The sequence below is a fragment of the Castor canadensis genome, chromosome 1, assembly GCF_047511655.1.
Source record: "Castor canadensis chromosome 1, mCasCan1.hap1v2, whole genome shotgun sequence".
NCBI lineage: Eukaryota > Metazoa > Chordata > Mammalia > Rodentia > Castoridae > Castor > Castor canadensis.
In genome coordinates this window covers 152,085,182-152,106,963 of record NC_133386.1, presented here as the reverse complement: position 1 = coordinate 152,106,963, position 21,782 = coordinate 152,085,182, and the positions used below count along the sequence as shown (strand labels likewise).

General features: G+C 33.8%; 1 protein-coding gene across 3 annotated transcripts in view; it reads right to left on the bottom strand.

Annotated features, from left to right (window-relative positions):
• Positions 1 to 3,303: 3,303 nt before the first annotated feature.
• The window catches only part of Far1 (fatty acyl-CoA reductase 1), a 60,313-nt gene continuing 41,834 nt past the window's right edge, over positions 3,304 to 21,782 (bottom strand). For 2 of the 3 annotated variants that reach the window (XM_074041853.1, XM_074041861.1), the window contains 4 exons: positions 20,867 to 21,038; positions 13,373 to 13,502; positions 7,953 to 8,080; positions 3,304 to 6,128 (listed from right to left, as the gene is read on the bottom strand). In XM_074041853.1, the coding sequence (XP_073897954.1) occupies positions 5,966 to 6,128; positions 7,953 to 8,080; positions 13,373 to 13,502; positions 20,867 to 21,038 (593 nt within the window). In that variant the 3' untranslated portion in view covers positions 3,304 to 5,965. Of the gene's footprint in view, positions 6,129 to 7,952; positions 8,081 to 13,372; positions 13,503 to 20,393; positions 20,566 to 20,866; positions 21,039 to 21,782 lie in introns of all 3 variants that reach the window. The other variant, XM_074041868.1, reaches the window with a different exon arrangement.

The following is a 21,782-nucleotide window of genomic DNA, read 5'->3' as shown; positions in this document are numbered from 1 at the left end:
AGCCCTACCCCAGGGTTTAAGATGCAAAATTTGCACTTTTTACTTCCATGAGAGGTCCATGCTGACACTGCTGGTCTGGAGAATGCACTTAGAAAACCATAGAAAACTAAAAAGCAAAGACTTGTTTAAACAATGGTGTGGTTTGTATTCTCAAAAAGATGTAGAGACACTGTAGCAATGCTTTTTTTTTCCTCTTGATTTCGTTCAGAAAAAGGTATGTAACAGGTCAGCTCATTTAAAGTATAAAATCTATTCATATTAAATACCTATTCCAAAAAATACAGTGAATTCTGAAAGGCCCTTAGTTGGCCACCCTACTCACTTGCTTCATCTTTCTTTGGCCACTTTATGTTTCAGCACCAAAAGAAGGATTTCCCCAGGACTCCCTCACTCCTTAGCCTCTGCACTCTTCTTGATGTCTGGGTGCTTCCCTATGCCAACATTCCTCAGATCAGACTTAAAACCACAAATCTAATGTCTTAAGCATATACAAGTTCTTTCCTGAAACAGTAAGTAGTAAATCACTTTTGTGCTGTACCTTGAGCTTATCTGTGATTATATATTAAAACTATGTATCAAGTTAAAAAAATCCTTAAGGGAAGATAGCATGTGATATTCAGGTCTGGGCATTGAGAAGCTTAGTTTGTTGATAAAGATAACTGCAATATAAAACAGTGTCTAAGCCATAAACAGGCACTTGATATGTGTTGAATGGGGCTGGGGACATGGGTCAAGTGGAAGAGCACCTGCAGAGGAAGTGAAAGGAAGGCCCTGAGTTCAAACCTCAGTACCACCCCCAACACTCACCAAGGAATTATTGAATACATTGAATGCTGGATTTTAGAAATGAAAAAAAAAAAAAAAGACACTTAGTAAGCCCATCAAAGAACTTCTCTGAATAGTCCAGAAATATCTGTATTCCTATAAACAATTATTGTCAGGACCCCACCCATGCCACTAATCTTCAAATGCTGAAATCCCTTAAATAAAATGGGGTAGTATTTGCATATAACTTCCCTACATGGGGAGGTATAATGCATGTATACTAACATTAATCTCTAGATTCCTTGTAATACCTAATATAACATAAATGGTATGTAAATACAGTCATGGCCACATAACATTGCAATCTCAGGTTGCAGGTATGACAGTATTTACCATAAACCTTAAGAGTGTTAAGAGCCTATATAGGCTTGCGTAAGCACAACAAACCTATGCTTGCAGAACAAAACCACCTAACAAATGGTGCATATCCCTGGAATTAAATGATGTAAGACCACATCTGTGGTCTTAGTAAAAAAAAAATCTGTGTTTAGTAGAGGCAATTTCTAAAAAAAAATATTTTCAAGCTATGGTTGGTGGAATCCATGAATACAGATGTAGAGGACCAATTGTGGATATACTGAACAAGTGAGGGCTCTGAAGCTAGACTGAGTTCAAGCTTTGGCTCTACCATTAGCAGTGTAGTGTGGGGTAAGTTATTAATGTCATATGCCTTAGTTACCACACTTAAAAACATGGGTAACAGAGGTGACTTCAACAGAGGGCTGGCATAAAAAGTGGAGAATTACATGTAAAATGTTTAAGAGTGCCCAGCACATAGTAAACCCTCAGCAAATGTTAGCATTTTATAATATAATAGTACAAGGCTGAATTTGCTCTCAAGAAATCAAGGACCAACTGAGAGAAATGTCAAGAACCCAGGAAAGATGTAACATAAAGCAGGAAATTAGGTATATTTTGTCAAACAATTAAGCATGGAATGGAATATACAATCTTCCTGGATGACTATTTTAAATAAAACTAGATTCAACTGTATGTTTGTATTTATGAGTGTTTCTTTTTTTTTTTAAAAGGCAGTTACTCATACTAGGTTGAGTCATATCAAATTGTCTTAATAGATCAAAGACACATTAGCTTTTTTTTTTTTTTGGCAGTACTGGGGTTTGAACTCAGCCAGGTACTCTACCACTTGAGCCATAACCCCACCACATGCCCAGCTTTTTAATTGAGATGGGGTCTTGCAGGCCTCCAGCTGTGATCCTCCAGAACTCGACTTCACAAGTAGTCAGGATTACAGCAGTGAACCACCACATCCTGTATAGCATTTTTATATGCTTCTATGTAGCACTTTCTAGTTTTACTTTGTTCTATAGATTTATATTGTAAAGAACTAGCTTTCCTTTCAATGGCAGAAAATGAAATTATTCTGCCCCCAAAGCATCTTTGGAAGACATCTACATCAATGCATGGGGCTCTCATGAAAACTAAGTTAAATATCTGGGGGAAGAAAACCCCTTAAGATCAAGATTTTGAAAACAGTAACTAGGAATGTTTATATTTTAATAAATTTGAAAACTCTTAACTAACTTTCCCATCTTTAAGATACTCTGTGATCTCTAGCCAAATGCAAACACAGAATAGTTATGGCCTTATTCCTCTGAATTCAAGCACAAAGTAAAGATATTTTGAGTTTTTCTACATAAATGCACTTTAGAGTCATCAACTTGCAAAGGAGCATGTCAAACAATGTTGTTCAAATTTTCTTTAATAAAAAAAAGAAAGGAATTACTTAACAATTTGCACAACTACACTCAATTGACAAAGATGGATTGTTTAGGAATCCTCAGGGTATCAAAGATGATATAAGAAATATAAAAATAAAAGTCAAACTCATTCTATCACTAAAGAATGCTTCAAGAAAAAAATTAAGAAAAAATCTTGTATCTTCATCGGAGACTATTAAACTCATTTCTGTATGAAATTACACAGTACACACTCTCTAGTTTTATTATGCAAAGAGACAGTCTTTCTAAAAGCAGACCAAGTCAGTGCAAATGGTTTCCACTCAGGGCTGGGAATCAAGCTAGAAGAGTGTGCTTAGAATTAGAAAGCCATTCACACACACCCCAACCCATCTGAGGTACTCACAACCCACTAAAAAGGTTCAATCTCTATTACTGAAAAGTAATCCCTTATACTCAGTCAGATCAATTACTACAAATATAACTATAAACAGAAAATCATTCATATAAATAATATGCCGCTTCTTTTTTTAAAAACCAGAAAATCCATACCATTTTGGCTAATACATAAAAATAATACTTTTAATGAGAAAGTGTTCATTCTGTCTACATGCTTCTCCTAAAGTGCTGTGTGAGCCACTCAGACTTAAATAAAACAAAGACATAAGAATTAACGAAGACACCCAAAGAAGAGGTGCAAGGACTGCATTCTGTAATCCTAACCACATTTTCTCATCGACAATTTTTACAGCATAAAAGTACAATAAATACCACAATGGAAATGTAGGGATTCATTTATTACTTTTTGGTTTACAAACAAAGGCACCCAGTAACACTTCTATTTACTTATAAAAGATTAGTTTATATTTAAAGCAAAAAAAAAAAAAAATCCTGAATCAGTTCCTACACACAAACAGAAATAAAGAGAAATGAGATTTTTTTTCTCTTCCTGCTTCCAAAAGCTTTATTACCCAGATTCAAAGAATGTTTATTCTGTGCCATCCTTAAGCCAAAGAACATATTGTCATGCTTCTCTGCATGGAGATTTAGGACACATTAGTGTTGCCAAGTCAAATTTAAATATAGTCACAATGACATCCAATTTACAAATGAATATGCCAGAGTTAAGAGTAAAGACCCCAAATGCTTTAGAATACAACTTTATCAAATGAATTAAATGAAATAAAAATATGTTATAGGCTGTCCTGTTAAAAGTTTGTTAAATATAATCAAACATAACTATAAGCATTACCTAACAAATGACACAAACAGAATGGACTTTCAAAATCTGTAATTAGACTTAAATCCAAAGTCTAGTTCATGGGGACTAATAATCTACATATGCTAAGCTAACTTTAGAATTGTTAAGTTTCAGGATGACACAATTTATTCATTACCTTTCTTTTGACAACAGAATTCTAAACAAACGCATAAGGTTAATGCATGGCCTCAGCACCCTCCCAATCAACATTTCTTTAAATTAGATCACAAGACAATAAAACAATTCAGAAGACATACACACTCTGTGCACTTCATAGGCCTGCCCAAGCTGTACCTGATTCTTTTGCAAGACACAAAGACAACTTATCTGATTCTAAGTATATTTGGTAGAAGTATAAAAATCATATAAATGTCAGCATGTTTTCAACATGTTATAGAAATATATTTGAAGAGATGGAGTACTCGGTATATATTACGTGGGCCACCTTAAATCAAAGGCATCCTCATTTATTCCACGTTCACACGTTGTTATGATCTCTCATACCTCACATAAGGTATGGTCCTAGACCAGACACTTTAGTATCATTCCAAAGAATATATAGAATATATTTATATACATATTTCTTTTAAAATAATGTTTAAAAGTTTTACTACACAAAATCTGGCTCCAACATGGAAGCATTTTTCTTCTTCAAGATCATACACCTGCATGGAAGGAGGTGATTTCCTTTACATTTTGTTTTTCCACAATAGCAAAATAAACTTCTTATACATTGCGTTCAAATTGACAAAGAAAATTAAAATGTAGTTACATGTAATTTCTTATACTGTGAACTGACCTCTTTAAACATATCCAAGATACACTGCTAATGATTTTTAGTACAACTTGATCAGCTTAATCAGAACAGTGTTATGGTGAACAATCCATTAAACCAAATGTATGTTAAAACAGTAAGTAAACTACTATTAAGATTTAGAGGGATTTATAATGTATCATCAAAATATACAGTTTTCTTGCTATTGTTTCTATAATGCATCTTCCTAATGCTAAACTACATGCAGAAAAAATAAATGTCATCTTTAAACTCATTCAACCATTTGCTACTTTATGTGCTAAATAAACTCCTTTATTTAACTTTATATACATTATTTATGCAGTATTTTATTTTTCTTGAAGGAATTCAGCTTTCAAGGGCAAAATTAGTATGTGTTTACACAAAAGGACATTTTCTTTATGCTATTACTAGCTGCAAATATACTCTTCCTTAGTAATGTACTTTCTGATTTCATTTGAAAGACATATACAAGCCTTTTAGAAGTCCTATGATAAAATTTATAAAGGGAGGAGAGCACAAGCACAGTGAATCTTTCACCACTCCCACCTCCAACAAAGTCTCAAGAAGTCCTCTTGCTTCAAATCATGAACACAATTATCACAGGACTTTTATTTGAGCAATACATGGACAAGAAAAACTTAATCCTATTTTTTAATACTAACACAGTTTTATTGAATTTGTTTTCAATTTTCTTCAAAAAACACATAGCATATATTGATATGAATTCTCAAAAACCCATTTAGATCCAGAGTAGGGCTTTTAGAATAACATAGTCTTCTGATTATAAAAGCAACTAAAGAAAATGATAAGTACCACACATTTAATCAGAGAAAGAAAACTGAGAACACATCGTTCATGTTTGATATTACTCAATAACTTATAGTGTGAAGTGAAAATAGTTTGGCTATAGTTTTAACAAAAAAACTCATTTCAACTGGTGAAAAAAATCAAATACTGAAGAATCAAATACCTACCAAACTTAGCTAGTATTCCTGTCCAAAGCTTTCCATTGCACTGAATATTAGAACTATATGTTAAGGCATATTTTAATTAATATGTTCCGGGATTGCACAGTTATACTGGTCAGTGTTCCTATATCCCCACTCTTGCCCTCATGCTATCACTTTCTTTCCTATGATCAAAATGCTAAATCATAGTTTTGGTAGCTACTGTAGGTTTGAGCTGGTATACCACAGTGTGTTTACTAGATTTTATGAGAATAAACATTAAAATGTTATATAAAATGTACCATAATTTACTCCATACTCTGATCTTAAGATGGTTTAATGTCTTGACAAAAGGAGAAATGACTCAAGTACAATTTACATTTTGTGCATTTAGACCACCATATGCATAGATGTTCTAATGCTAAATTCTTGGTCTTCAGTATCTCATAGTGCTGGATGCTCGGAAGTATGACAGAAACTTGTAACACAAACTAACCACAAAGTACCAGATGTTTCTTGCCATTTGTGATCTTGCAATAAAAATGCGCCAGATCAGAATCACAAGGATAGTATTGAAACCATAACGTATGTTCCGCAACCTAAAAAGCAAATTAAGAGACATGCAAGACAGTGTTTTTTAAAACATATTTGGATAGTGGCTAGCTAATGCTCAGTTTTGAATGAAATCACAATTTAAAAATCATATTGTAATTTAAAATATATAAAAACTAAACTAAAAGTCCTTAACTGAGAAAGTTAGCAAAAATCATGCAAACCTGTTTATGTATAATCTGGAGAGTAGTACATCAAACAGTGCATTACCTCTATTAATAAGGAATGTGTCAAGGTCTTTACTAACAGCATATTCAGAATATAGATTTGTTCATTTAACAAATATTACTGGGCATTGCTGTGTGCCCAGACTGTGGTAGGCATCAAAAAACTGTAGGTAAAAATAGATATATGCCTTGAATTTCTGGAGTTTCCTATTTAAAAGGTCACATAGACAGTTGAGTTACATGATAAAAAGCCAACTGTTAAGTCCTCATCCAAGAGTAAAACATGGAATTAACTCTATAAAGGACTATATAATATTTCTGTCCTCAAGTAATATGCCTGTTACCTTGCTCATCATTCTGAACATTTTTTTTTCTTTCTTTTTTTGGCAGCACTAGGGACCAAACTGAAGGCTTTGGGCACTTGAGACACAGTCCAGTCCTTTTGCTTTTAGTTTCTTTTTCCGATAGGGTCTTGCACTAAATTTGCCTGGAGTGGTCTCAAACTGCAATCCTTCTACCTCTGCTCCTATCATGCCTGGCCTTTTTTTTTGTTTTTTGAGGCACAGTCTCGCTATGTAGCCCAGCTGGCCTCTAGCTTGCAATTCATCTGATTCTGCCTCCTGGGATTATAGGTACGCACTACCACACCTGCAAGGGTAGGGGTGGGGCAGCAATGCAGCAATTTATTTATTTTTGTGTGTGTTGTTGGGAATTCAACTGAGGGACCTCAAGAGGCCAGATGTGAGCTTTTACCAACTGAGCTGCATCCCCAACCCCTTTCTGACATTTTAGAATATTGTCTGGAAGAAATATACACCTATAGTTATGTAATAATGCTATATAAATCCCACTATTTAAGCATGTAGTTCAAAATGGGATTACAAAAGAGGAACAAGAGCAGAGAGCTTTGAATAGGAAGTCAAAAATCCCAGTATTTTAGTTTGTTTTGTCACTTAATACAACATGACCTTGGCATACCCAAACTTTCCTAAGTCTCAGTTTCCTACACAACTGGCCGCTCTACAAACCTTCACAGAGCTATGAAGCTGACAAGGCAAACAGTATGAAAGTCTTAGAAATGTTACAGAAATTTAAAAACATTACAAAGAGATGACCATTAAAATTACTTGCATCTCTAAATAATCAATTACCAGTGATTTTGACTCCTCTATTTTCTAAATCACCATTTCTATTTTTTAAATCAGCATGTACTACCTCTCCAAACAGACTAAGAAAACTGTAACTATTTTTCAAACATAAAATTCTATGCTGAATGATGCAATGTTATATCGCTTCTTCCAATGTATTTGAGTAGGGTTAAAAAAAAACCCTTTAAATAAATAAATTCCAGATTAAAATATGTTTTTATTTTCTGCTGATGTCTTTACTTTTTCAATAGCAATATAAGGGAAAGTAAGTGATCTTTAAAACTAAATTCCACCTGAACTTCATGCTAAGGAATATATACATTGATGAAGACAGAAGGCAGTAAGTTTCAGCAATCTTAAGCCAAACAATACTGCCATAGTTGCAATTCAAACATTTTTCCTAAATAGGTTAATTTTTTCCAATATACCAGTTATGCCAAAAAATTGTGCAGTATTTCATAAGGAAGACAAGATGCAATCAACTAATAAAACTTACTTGTTCAAATGTTTTCTAGCTGCAGGGAGGCCAGACATTTCTTCATTTAATACATATTTCTTAGTTCCCATGCAGTAGTTCTCTATATATTCTGCCCAATGTAATTGCCGCACATCAATATTGAAGGTCTATGTTAATAAAAAAACAAACAAACAAAACTATTACTTTCCTGGGTTCAATCCCAGCATAGCAAAAAAAACGGAAAAAATTAAATGTAGAGTGGAAGAAAGTTCAACCTGCTTCTTCTTTTGACTAGGGGGCATGGTTCAAGTGGTAAAGCATCTGCCTAGTCAGCACAAGGCTCTGAGTTCAAATCCTAGTACACTCCCTCAAAAATTTTTGATACACTATTATTAACCTTTCCTCTTATCCAAAACTATTATTTATCTATGTATTCCTCACTACTTTATATATATAGCTTATATACAATATATAAAACACATTTTACATATATAATAAATTTATATATTTATATATTTATTCCTAGTTCCCTTCTATCTTCAGTTGCCCCTCTCTTCCTATATTTCCTTGTATACAATACAGATTAATTTTTCTACAGAATACTTCTGACATCAAGAGGAAAAAAACATGTTATGAAAGCTGGCTTAGAATTTAAATTGATGACAACTACTAGATGAGTTGATGAAAAAGGTAAGAAAAATCCAGAAAATAAGTCTTTATAAACATAATACTTCATGACAAAAATAAGAGGGCTATCTACTACTGCTCAGTGCATCTGAGCAATCAATCATGCAACTGATTCTTTTTTGAGTGACCAGGAGATTACCCACTATATACCATTATTTACTTAAAGATAGCAAGCTCTAAGGGGAAAAATGCTATTATAAATACATTGTACTAAAACATTAAAATAGTAACAATGCAGTAATATGGAGATCTGACTTAACAGAGAGAAATTATGAGAAGGTATATATAAGTATGATTGAAGTCTGATAGAAAGAGAGAAAAAGAATGCAACAAAAGCAGTATCTGAGAAGACAATGCCTGATGAAATATCAAGCCACATTAAAAGACATATCCACTAAGGGCTAGAGATGTAGCTCAATGGTGGACCACTTGCCTTCTATACCCAAAGCCAAAAACTAACAAAAAAATCCCTAAACATCCACCATTATATACACATAAACCTAGGCACATGACAGTAAGTCAGAAAAAGGCTAGATTATTTTCCTCCAAAAGAGCTATTGGACTTCCGGTTGACTTCTCAACAGATGTAATGGAAGTCAGAAGACTATGAGATGTTTTTCAAGTGCTAGAAAGGAAAATTCTGCTAATATAAAATTCTACACCAGTGTAAATATCTCTGAAAAATAAAGATGTTTCCAGAATAAAAATGGAAATAATCCTGACATCAGCAGGATACCCACAATAGAGAAAGTATACTAAAGGGTATGCTTTAGTGCAGAAGAATGATTTCTGATTCCGTATTAACTCCAGAAAGTCTGAAGATGGAAGAAATGAAGAGCAATAAAAGGGTCTTTATGCTGGTAAACCATAAATGCGTATCACATAGACTATGGTACAGTTTAATGTGTCCCCCTAAAAAACATGTGCTGGAAATTTCATCCTCAATGTAACTGTTAGGAGGAGGGGCCCAGTAGGAGGTGATCAGGTCATAATTCCTCACAAATAGACTAATGCCAAATTATAAAAGGACTTGCTGTGAGTTCAATCTCTTGCTCTCTCTTTGTCCTTTTGTCATGAGAGATGACACAGAAGTCTACACCAGATACCAGCCCCTCAATCTTAAGACTTCCTAGAACCACAAGCCAACTTCTTTTTTTTTTTTTCATTTTTCTTTTATTATTCATATGTGCATACAAGGATTGGTTCATTTCTCCCCACTGCCCCCACCCCCTCCCTTACCACCCACTCCACCCCCTCCCTCTCCTCCCCCTCAATACCCAGCAGAAACTATTTTGCCCTTATTTCTAATTTTGTTGTAGAGAGAGTATAAGCAATAATAGGAAGGAACAAGGGTTTTTGCTGGTTGAGATAAGGATAGCTATACAGGGCATTGACTCACATTACAAGCCAACTTCTGATCATTATAAATCACTTCACTTTAGGTACTGCTATAGCAGCACAACACACTAATAAAAATAATGCCCTATGAGGCAGAATTTATACACAGAATTAAAATATCCAAGAATAGCAGGTAGGCATTGGTCCTTCTTTATTTAAAAAAAAAAAGTAAAAATACCTATTTCCAAAAAAAATTATTATAACCTCTAGAGCAGCCTACTAAAACAATTATAAAAATGTATTTCTATGCAACAAAGAGAGGATAAACATGAAAATTTGTAAAATAAAACATTTAAAAAAAGACCTAAAGGGCTAGGTGTAGTGGTATACACCTGTTATCCCAGCACTTGGGAATCTGAGGCAGGAGAATTGAAAATTTAAGGCCAGTTTGGGATACATAGAAAGAGACTGTATCTAAAAAAAATGATCCTAAAAAAGGCAAAAAAGAAAACAGGTATGACAAATACAGAGCACTAAGAGAATTAAATCCAAAATCATCCCAATTCTGTTATGGACTAAGTCTTCCAATAAAGAAGATGATCATATTGAAAAACAAGCAAACCCAACTGCATGCTACTATCCAAACCTACCCAAAAATAAAGATGGGGTGGTTGAACAAAACAAAATTAAAATATGAAGAAAGAAATGTCATTTCCACCAGCAATGTATGAGGATGTCCATTTGTCCAAGCACCCTTCAGAGTATGGAGTTATGCAAATTTGGTAAGTAATAAAAAACTCATTCTAGTTTAATTTAATTTTCACTACTATAAGTGAGGTTAACTGTTACATTCCAAGCAGTTAAGAATAATTTTCTATAAATTCTTCATCTTTCTAGCCCATGTTTCAATATGATTAACTTTTTTCACTATTGCTACATAAGCACTTTACATAGTAAGGTATGTATACACCCAAGTGGCTAAAATTAAAAAGTACAATTAATTACAAAAATTAAAAATTACTGTGGAGAGTGGGGATTAATAGGAGCTCTTATAGACTACCATTTGGAATATAAGTTGATACACCACTTAAGAAAACTAGTGTTATCTACTACATCGAACATATGAATAAACTATGATCCCAAAATTCTATTTGTAAACAAATAGCCTACACAAATGTGTGCACAAAAGTTCACAGGCCAATTACTAACAGCCAAAGACTGGAAATAAATGTCTATCAACAGAAGAATGAAACCATTCATGCAAAATAAAAAATGTGTAAAACATTTAGTGTTAGAATTCAAGATAGTTGTCATCTCTGGGGGGGACAAAGGAAGTAGTAATTAGGAAAGATCATGATGAACATCAGGAAGTAGAAATATTCTACTAATTCTTCACCTGAGTGCTTACTTTCTAGTAATTCACAAGGCTGTATGTGCTGTGTGTTGGGCATAAGGAGGAGTGGTGTAGTGAGATGAAAAATAGAAACTAATAAATCAGCAGAAGCCAAGAAGTTTTTCAACTTATGAATCTCTGCAAGAGTCTGGTAATTTACATCTACTTTGAAAGCTGCAGGCAGCCTATGTCATGTAAGTTAAGGAGTCTTGAAACACTAAAATGCTGTATCCTCAGAGCAGGGGTAAAAATGAAGTAAACCATGACACATAGTGAGGACTCATTTTATACATAACTAATAAAACAGACTAGATCTACACTTCAAGTAGAGAATCCACAAGTCACGTGTGCCAAATGTGGCTAGTCCAAGCTGAGATATGCTAGAGTGCAAAATACACACCACACATGGGGTTTGAAAGGCTCAATGTGAAAGGTAGAAAGTAAAATACCCTTTAATTTGTAAATTTTTAATATGTCCAAATGCTATTTTTGACATACTGGGTTAAAAATCAAACACCAAAATTAAAATGGAAAGAGAAAGGAAGCTGGCACTGGATAAAAAAAACAAAATCTCCTTTAGAAAATTGTAATCATAAACTGGTTCTACAGTCTGTGTAAGGCCTGCATTCAGCTGAGTTATGCTGAAAATCTAATCAGATACTTTTACAGTGGTTCTAGTTTAAGGCTTCCTAGCTAGTTCCAGCTAGTAGCCACTAGGCTAGGGGAAGAAGAGCAGATCTTTACTTTTTTTTTTTTTTTTTTGTGGCACTGGGGTTCAAACTCAGAGCCTCATGCTTGCTAGGCAGGTACTCTTACCACCTGAGCCACTCCAACAGTCCAGAAGGGCAGAACTTTACTGGAAAACTGCAGTTTCAATCTAACCCCTCCCTCCCCAAATTCCAACAGAAATCCTCAAGAAATATCAATTTATAGGAAAATAACAGCAGTAAAAATAAAGAAACAAGGTACTATGAGTGAGATTCAGTTCACACAGCAGCAGCACAATCAGATGCTGATAATATTTTAGGTGTGAAAGAGAGAAATTAATAACAATCATGTTTAACATGTTTCAAGAAAAAATATTCTACGCTATTTAAAACTGAAAATATAAGAATAGAAACCCAAAATTCAATTGGATGACTTAGTTCATATAGACTACTGCAGAACTGAAACAAATTTCAGCTCAAAAGAAAAATATGAAATTAGGCTTAAAACACTTGGAGGATAGAATGATCTAACATATAATAGGAAACCTGTAAGAAGGTAAGACAATGATGAAGAGGCAATATTTGAAGAAATAATGGCTAAGAATTTCCCCCAAATTACTAAAAGACACCAAGTTCAGGTACAGGAAGCCCAAACAAAGCAAATTTTTGAAAAATCACACCTAGACACATTCAGGGTAAAACTGCAGAATATCAAACAAAGAGAAAATCTGAAAAGGAGCTAAGAATAACTGATTTCCTGAAAAGGAAGAGCAAATTACTGACTTTCCAAAAGCAACAAGATAGAATAAAAAGTAATATATAAGCACATACATGGTTGGCAGTGATAATCACAGTGAAAACATATAAATATCAGAAGTAGATTTTTGAAATGGCTTAATTTACACTGTGTTAGATATGCCTATTAAAATAGCTAGAGTAGCCTCAAAAGGAACACAGAGTTTAACTTTCAAATGACCAAAGAGGTAGAACTGACAAAAAGTAAAACACTATTTAAAAAAAATTCTGAGTTTTTTTTTTCCTTCCCAAAGCTCAGAGAAAACAAGGCAAGGAGGAAAAACACATTAAGATGTTAAAGTTCTCTTTGAACTCAGCCTTACAGGGAAAAGAGAATAATCATTTCAATTATACTTTGAAAATGCCTTTAACACTCAAATACTTTATAAATTCTATCCTCATCAATAATTATGATTCAAGCTACAAATAGTTGTATCAATGACTTTCTTACTGTATAATGGTTGTAGAAAAATATCTGTTTCTCAGGTTGCTTAACTGGTATGCTGTTTATTTTCTAATCTAAAACAGAAAATACTTGCCTTTTTATCTTCAGGGTTTAGTTGATTCATTAACATATTGACATTATCAGTATTCCAAACCCAAGAATTACTTGTGAAATATTCAAGAAACACCATAGCTTTGTGGAGACGAGTTATTGTTTTCATCATCCTGTGTTACAAGAAAAATTGACAGATTCATATAGTGTACAGATTAGGAAAAATCCCTTCACCACACAGGGTACCAGTTTACCCCAATACAGACATTAAGATTATAACATATAATTCAGTAAGTATACCAAATCAGCAGGGAATAAGAATATTTCTGCATCCTGAGAGAGCATTTCATATATCAAAAATGAAATAAATGTTTTGGAAATGGCAGCAAATGAATTTCATACTGCCTAAATAGAATTTTGCTGACATACAGAATTAATTCTCAAAGGATATGCAATGTCTTTAAGGTCAAATTTCCCATGTAAACACTAAGAAAATTAATTGAATATATCGATTCAATTAATTCTCCTGTACCTTTTGTTCCTTACATTACATTTTAGTTAAATCACCTGCATTTACTAATATTTCCTATGAATTCATAACATAACTGTTATTAATTCTGATTCTTCAGCATCACTTAAGCAAAGTGTACAGAAATATTCATTTGCCATTTAACCAAATCAATTAAAAAAATACAAAAACTTTCTCTTTAACACTGATTGGCACTACTCTTGATTAGATGTGCTGTGACATCAATGACTCATGCTGAAAACTTTCTGAAATAGATATTCACACTCAGTTCCCCCACAAACCACCAATGCCTTCCTTTATAGTAATGAGTATAATACCTTTTTTTTTCCCCCAAAAGGCCACAGGCCTTAATCTTTTTAGTTATCATTTTATTTCTTATCATTTACTGTAAGTCATTGATATCAAAACATTAATCTGAGCAGTAACAACTATGCAATAATTATAACCTATGATAAGTACAAAGGAAGAGCTTTTTGAAACAACACATATACACTTCCAACTTCTGAAAACAGAATAATATTTTGTGGAGAGATATTTAAAAATAATTCCATTTATATTCCCACAATAAAGATTAGCATTATATGTAGTCTAGAAAGTCCCCAAATTAGGGTCTTTAGAAATGGAAGATATGGAGAAAATTAGAACATTAGAAATGTGGAAGAAAATAAAAAAGGTTATCATGAGCTTAGCAACACTGATAATACATTTAACATACTTAGCAAGAAACCCTGAGGAATACTGGAAGAAAATGAGGCAATATGGGCTACATTAAGAAAAACTATTTCCTCCAATAAAGTAATTCTAAAATAAAACTTCCATTAAATATGAAAAGAATTACCAAACATCAAAAGCTGAATTTGTACAGGAATAATTCATATAGACAGAAAGAACTTGGGAGGGGGAAAGCTGCTTTTAGAGAAGATGAGGCAATTTTGTAAAGTAAAAAGATAAACATGATTTATAATCAAATCAATACATGCTATCACAGCCAGTATAGTATATGTGAATCTATCACAAACACACAATTTTTCCAACTGATCTATTAAAATTTTTCTTTCTAACTCTTCTTTTTCATTAGCAATTCTTACCTGACCTTATCTATAGATTCACTGGAGTGATTGAATTATCCTATAATCAACCTCTGAATGAGCCATTCCAAAAATAATTGCAATTTAAAATTAGAAGGGGTTTTGAAAATTTTATATATATATATAGAATAAATATATATGTGTATGTATGATAAATACATATGACAAAGTTATAATCAAGCAACAAAAGTACTGGATTGAAGTATGTAAGGGATAAAAAAATCAAAACATGCCATTGAGCAAATGCTTGTGATTACATTGCAATGTTATTTTCTGTAGATTCAGTCATTATTATTATGGCAACTTTCAAAGTATGATCAATCACAAGTCTTTAGAACAAGATCTTAATGATCGCTGCTATAATAGAGATGTTCTGAGTCAGGTAATTCTTTGTTGTAGGGGTTATTTTGTGCACTGCTACTTAGCAGTATCCATGGCCTCTATTTACCAGAGGGTACGGTGGCCAGTAGCCAACCCCCAACATTGTGATAACTAAGAATAGCTCCAAATATTGTCAAATCTCCCCAGTTGAGAACCATATAGATGAAAAACATCAGGTTCAGAGAAGTTAAGCTACAGTTAAGCTAGGTATTAATAAAAATAAAAACACAAGTATGAAGTCATTTCTTAAAAAGCTATTTTTAACAATGATGAAATATCACATAAACTTCAAGAGACAGAATAATTTATACTGCTTCTACATTCATCCTGGTCACCATTATTAACCAAGAATTTATATGATGTGTATCTCATTTATACTACCTATAATTATGTCTAATATACAGCAAGTCAGATTTTTATCTAGCTGACAAAAAATACTGTAAATCAGTAAAACGAATTCCGTAAGTTTAAGTGGAAAGAGGTACTGTATTAAGGCTCCAATACAAGGTATGAAGTTTAGTACCTTGGATCAGTACGTATCTGAAAATTTTAAATAACATAAATTATAAGACTTTATACTTACTGTTTAAATTAAACACTATACAATTGCCTAGGTAAAACTTGTGTTTCTTGTTGCTTTTAGACTATACACTCCCTGAGAACAAGATCGTCCCTGCTTTAATACTTGAAAACTTCACACAGGACAAATCTCAGGTAAGATTTTTTTTTTACTTAATGTTTCCTATTTGAAGAAGATTTTAATTTCCAAAACTGACTGTAGTATTATCTTCCATCCTACTTCCCATCAAGAGAGGAAGGTAATTTATAACCGTTAGAATGAGGTGTAAGTGATACAGAGTCACTTGAGGCTAGGTCAGAAATAATGGTTAAGAGTTTTCTGCCTTGCTCACTGGAATACTCACCCATGAAGACTTCAGTCACCAACAATGCTGTCCAACTTCCCCTGATGCTGCCATGCTGTAAGGAAGCTCAAACTAGTTCCATGTGTAGAGACTACATGGAGAGGTTCTCAGACTACATGAAGGGAGAAAGTTGCCTGGCCTATCTCTACTGCTTTGCACCCTTCCTCTCCATTACTACTTTCCACACACAGTGCACCTGCTCCCGTCCCTAGCTATCTACAACTTAATAATTGTGGTGACTCATAACATAGCACAGTGAGGGGCTGTCTATAATAAAAATCTAAAACATGGTACTGGCTTTAGAACTGGATAGTAGACCAAATGTGTAAGGTTCTTGAAGAGATTGTTTCTGAAATCTGAAAGGACCAGGAAAAGTATGTTAGTGGAAGCTTTACAGGGCTTTGAGGAACCTGCTGAGGGCTTAAAATGAAAACAGGGACTTGGCTGTAGTTCAGAGTTTCCCTGGGTTCCATCCCCAGCAACACACACACACACACACACACACACACGCACACACACGAAAATAATGTTGGAAGGTGGAAGAAAAAACAAAACTGTCACCTATGATAACATGGAAGGCAACAGAAACTGTACTAATAAAATCTGACCTAACCAAGATTTCCTAAAATAAGATAAAGATGATCTTAAAAAAAAAAGAACTATTTGAACTATTTGCTTGAATTTTAGAAAACATAAAATACTAGCCAGGAATTCCTGAAGGATCAATTTCTGAAGGCAGAGCACACCTGCCATACATTTGTATATACACTTGTCTGCAGGTCCTGAACCTTATGCTGGCAATGGCACATGTGAGTGAAGTAGAGTTGCAGTGACTGGTGGCAGCTGAACAACAGAAGGCACAGTTCACTGCACAGGCACATCATTTCACATAGCTATGTTGGGATGAATATGTGGAAATTCGGAAAACTACCTAGACTCCTGCACTGAAAGCTGTATAGATTGCATCACTGACACCACTCTTGCCATCACTAGTCAATTTGCCTAGATTATACAGAAAGAAGGGCAGTAGGCCATTTCTGCGGAAAATGACAGAAGCAGCAATGGACTCAATATTACGCAATAAAGGGACAGTGGAGGAGAGCTGTTAACCCATTGTCAGACTGTTACCAAGTCTGCTGGGACTAAAAAGCAATAGACCAAATGTTTGAGAAGTAAAATTCATTTATTTGGAATTCAGGAATTCCAAATCAGTTATTCAATATTTTATATGTGAGTTCTCCAAAAAAGAAAGAAGGGAAGGGAAGGGTAGGGAAGGGAAAGGGGAAAGGGGAAAGGGATAAAAGGGAAGGAGGCGGAGAGGTAAGGAGGAAAGAAGGAAGGGTGGGAGGAAGAAAGGGAAGAAAAGAAAGAAAAAGGAAAGGAAAAGAAAAGAAATTGCTTCTGAATACAAAGAGAATTCAGGATAGGGAATAGGATTCTTTAAGACTTTAGAATGACCAAAGATTCTCATAGAACCTTTCAGACAGATAAAATGCTCTCTTCTAGATCTTAAAGACATGTGTCACAGAATCTCTACTGTTTGAAAGGTAGAGTCTAAGAGGCAAGAATTTAAACTCTAAAAGTGTTTTCCAACAGCAATCTCATTAAAAACCCAAGATGGAAAAGAGGTGGTTCTCAAGGAAACCTGTGAATATGACTTTGGTCTAATGGAATGGATTGCTTTAAAGTAGATACACTGGAAACCCACACAATTCTTACAGCAATCACATCAATTTAGATGTAAACGGATGGATAATTACAAAAGATGAAAAGATCTCTGTATCAAAGGCCAGAAAATCAGTGCCTATACACCAGTCTAGCCTACCTCCTGTTTTTGTAAATATAGGAACAGAATCATGCTCATCATTTATATATTTTCTAAGGTGGTTTTCATTCTTTAACAGCAGAGTTGAGTAGTGGCAACAGATACTAAATAAATGACTGTAAAGACTAAAATATTACTTACATGGCTCTTGAAGAGCTGGTTGCTCTTGCCGTGTACTCTTAACTTTTTATGGGCAGAAAGCAGAATAAAAAAATGGCTTATGTTTTTAATGAAAAAGAAAAAGGATGACTCAAGAGGACAGAGCCAAGAGCCTCTGGGAAACCAAAGAGTAGGACTGAGCCCCAACCTGGAAACCATCAACATCCCAGACTGGAATTCACAACCGTTATAAATCAGTGTTTGCTGTGTGCCTCCCATTTTCTCTATTTTTGAACAACACTGTCTGAAGCATATCCAGTGCTTTATCACCATATGTAGAATATGTGATAACTTGCTTTAGTTCATAGGTTTTTGGATTAATATTTGAGGAGCTGTCATCTGCTATATCTGCAACTGGATGAGAGTTAAATGACAAAACCCTAGTCTCAAGATGATGCTCTAGGAATGCTGGGGCAAACAAGCAACTGTATTTTTCTAAATGGGAGGAATATGAATTCTTTGGATCACTGACTACAGCAGACTGTAATTTCCAAAAATGGCTGAAATAGTAACTCTCGTTTTTTTTTTTTACAACATATTTTGACTATTCTCTACATCCCCTTTCCTTAAATCTAGGAAAATTTGTGACTCACTTATAACTTAAAAAAAATATATATATATATAAAATGGATAATGCATGACTTACATAGGTCAGGAAAAGCAATGTAACTTCCACCTTTACTTGCTGAAATTCCCTCCCCTCCCCTCTCATTGAAGCCTTTGGCTGCCATGTAAGTCTAATTCTTCTAAGGTTACCAACACTCCTTGCATAGAGTCTATGTGGAGCAATCCTAACCCAACACAAGAGTTAACACCTGGTCTTAGCTGCTCCATATACCCCTCCATCAAACTTCAGCTCTTTCAGTTCCATCTGATCAGAAGTTCATGAAAGACCCCAAGTCAAAACCACCCAGTTGATTCTTTCCCAAATTCCTGATCTTGAGACAATAAATTAAAAAAAATTATGATTATTGCTATTTTAAGCTCTAAGTCTGACATGATTTGTTATACAGTAATATCTACTATGAAACAGTGAATTTTGGCTATTCGCTTTTTTGAGTTTTTTTGGTAAACTTTACTGAGTTCCCTCTCTGTGTACAGCACTGTGATATGTTTACATCTATTTTACTTTTTTGAAACAGTTTTGACTTTTCTGCCCTACACTGTAATAACTTCATTAATATAAAAAAATGCACTGGCAAAATTCATTAATTTTTGCCTATATTTTTTAGTCATGAAAGTATGCTGCCAATGGTAAATAGTGCATTTTTTCAGATCACTCTAGAAAAACTTGAAGATATTTTGTTTAAAGGTGTTCTATTCAACACTTCTCATATATTTTACTTGTTAACATATAAGGTTAGGAACATCATGAACGAGTGAATCCACAGAAAATCCCTACAATTAACTCATATCCTAATACTCTGTCATTGGCAGATACCTGACTTTCATTTTTTGAGCAGTTGATGGAAGTTCTGGAGTCAGCATCTTCTTTACCCATAATCAAATCCTGAACTTTCCAAACAAAGGCTTCACTGTAATGCCAATGTAGTTTTAAAAAGTAAACATTTTGTAGTATGTTTCATTATAATTATGTGGTAAAGACAGTAGAATTTTAAGTTTATGGGGGCTTAATGAAAAAAAAGGAAAGAATAAAGGCCATTACAACTATAAAACAAGTTTTCAATTTGTTAACTTTTTTTTTAAACTATGTCATTCCCAACTTGGAAAATTAGTCAAAAACTGTAATTACCATATTATAAGCTGAATAGGCAGCTAATATATTTCAAGTAATTCATTTTCCAGAAGCATCCTGTATTTTTCACTTAAAATATTTTACCCTTAATCCCCTTAAAACTCACCTCAAGGCTTTTAAGGATGAGAGGAAAAGGGCTCAATTTCAGCTTATAATAACAATGACAACCCTGATATAGGACATTTCCTATTATTATGGGATTTTGGAAAATCAAAATGATCCAGTAAGATGAGATTCATAGTTAGCCTTCCCAAATATCTCCAATTTCTAAGAAATGTCCTAACATCTTGATTGTGATTGTGATTAATCAGGTTAGTAAAGCTCATGCTAGCGACATTTTGTCTCTCTAGCAAGCTTCCACTACCTTACCAATACATAATGTATTTACTGCTATTCTTCTTACCACGGTTCCTGACCTCTCAACCTGAGTGAAAGATCGAGCAATAATGCAGGTACTGTATGTTTGACACCCTTCCAATAAGGAAGCAATAGTCTGTTGGAACACAACTTAAAATTGGGGTGCCTGATTACTTGGTTTAAAGGATTCATCTTGAAGGAATGATTTAGGTAATATCCTGTAGGAAAAAATAAGCGTCAAAGAATTTTGAATATTGTTATTCAGAAAAGTGCCTAAAGTAAGACCTAGAATTCAACACATAATAATTTATCATCCAAACTTTAGAATAAATGAGAGTAACTTACAACACTACCTTTGCTTTTCTGACAAAGTCTTAAATTCAAGAGTCTTCTCATTCACAAAAGGCCATTAAGCCTTATCATAAGCACAAACAGATACAAAGTTAATATGCATTTTAGTGAAAGCATGGGTTGTTTAACAGTCAGAGGAACAGATAAGACAGAGCTAGTCACCATTACCTTGGGCTTCTTCCAGTCATCCTGAGGTAGATATCATACAGGAATGCTGGGGCCTTATGGCTTACAGCAATCCAGTAATGATATAAAAGGTGATTGGAGGTTAGATTTACATTGGGCCGTCTGAAGGCCTGTTCGAGAGGATTCCTCTTGAAAGTGGAAATTACATGGTATTCTGAGGAAGAAAAGTTGTGTAACAGCTTTGATAGTAACCATGTAATGAAGTTTTGAAAAAAAAAGTATGTTTTTACAATGCAAAATATTTTTTACCAAAGATGTCAGAGTTCATTCATTTAAAAACAAACTTTCTACTCTCTATAATAGCTAAGAGAATATGGGTATCAGACTGCAGAACTCAAGTGATTTTAAAACTGCCACTATTTTAAGTAGATGAATGAATTTTTGTTAAAATTCACTCTTAAAAATCTTTTTAATGTTTTACCTATGTCAGTTTACAATGTCACTTTCTATATTTCACCTCTCACGATAGCTTCTTTCTTTCTGTTCCTCTTTCCAGATTCTTATTACTGTACTTACTTTAAAAAAAAAAAAAAAGGAAAATCATCATCCTTTGTTTATAAATGATTAAGTTGCTTAAATTCACATACATCAAACAAACTTAAAACAAATCAAAATTAACCTCAGCTATAATTGATTTAGGTTATTCAATATCAACACAACCAAACTTAGTATCTTCTATGTTAATACTTTAATGAAAATGTATCTCGAGATATTCACTAAAAATAATGCTTCACAAAACTTTACAACACAATGAAATACCTCACTTTATTTTAAAAAAGCACCTCACTTTATTTAAAATGTTTCAATATTCTTAAAAGAGAATTAAAATATTATAAAATGATCCTAGGGTTTTTTTTTTTTTTTTCTGTATACGCTCTAATAGCCAATCTTTAAATTT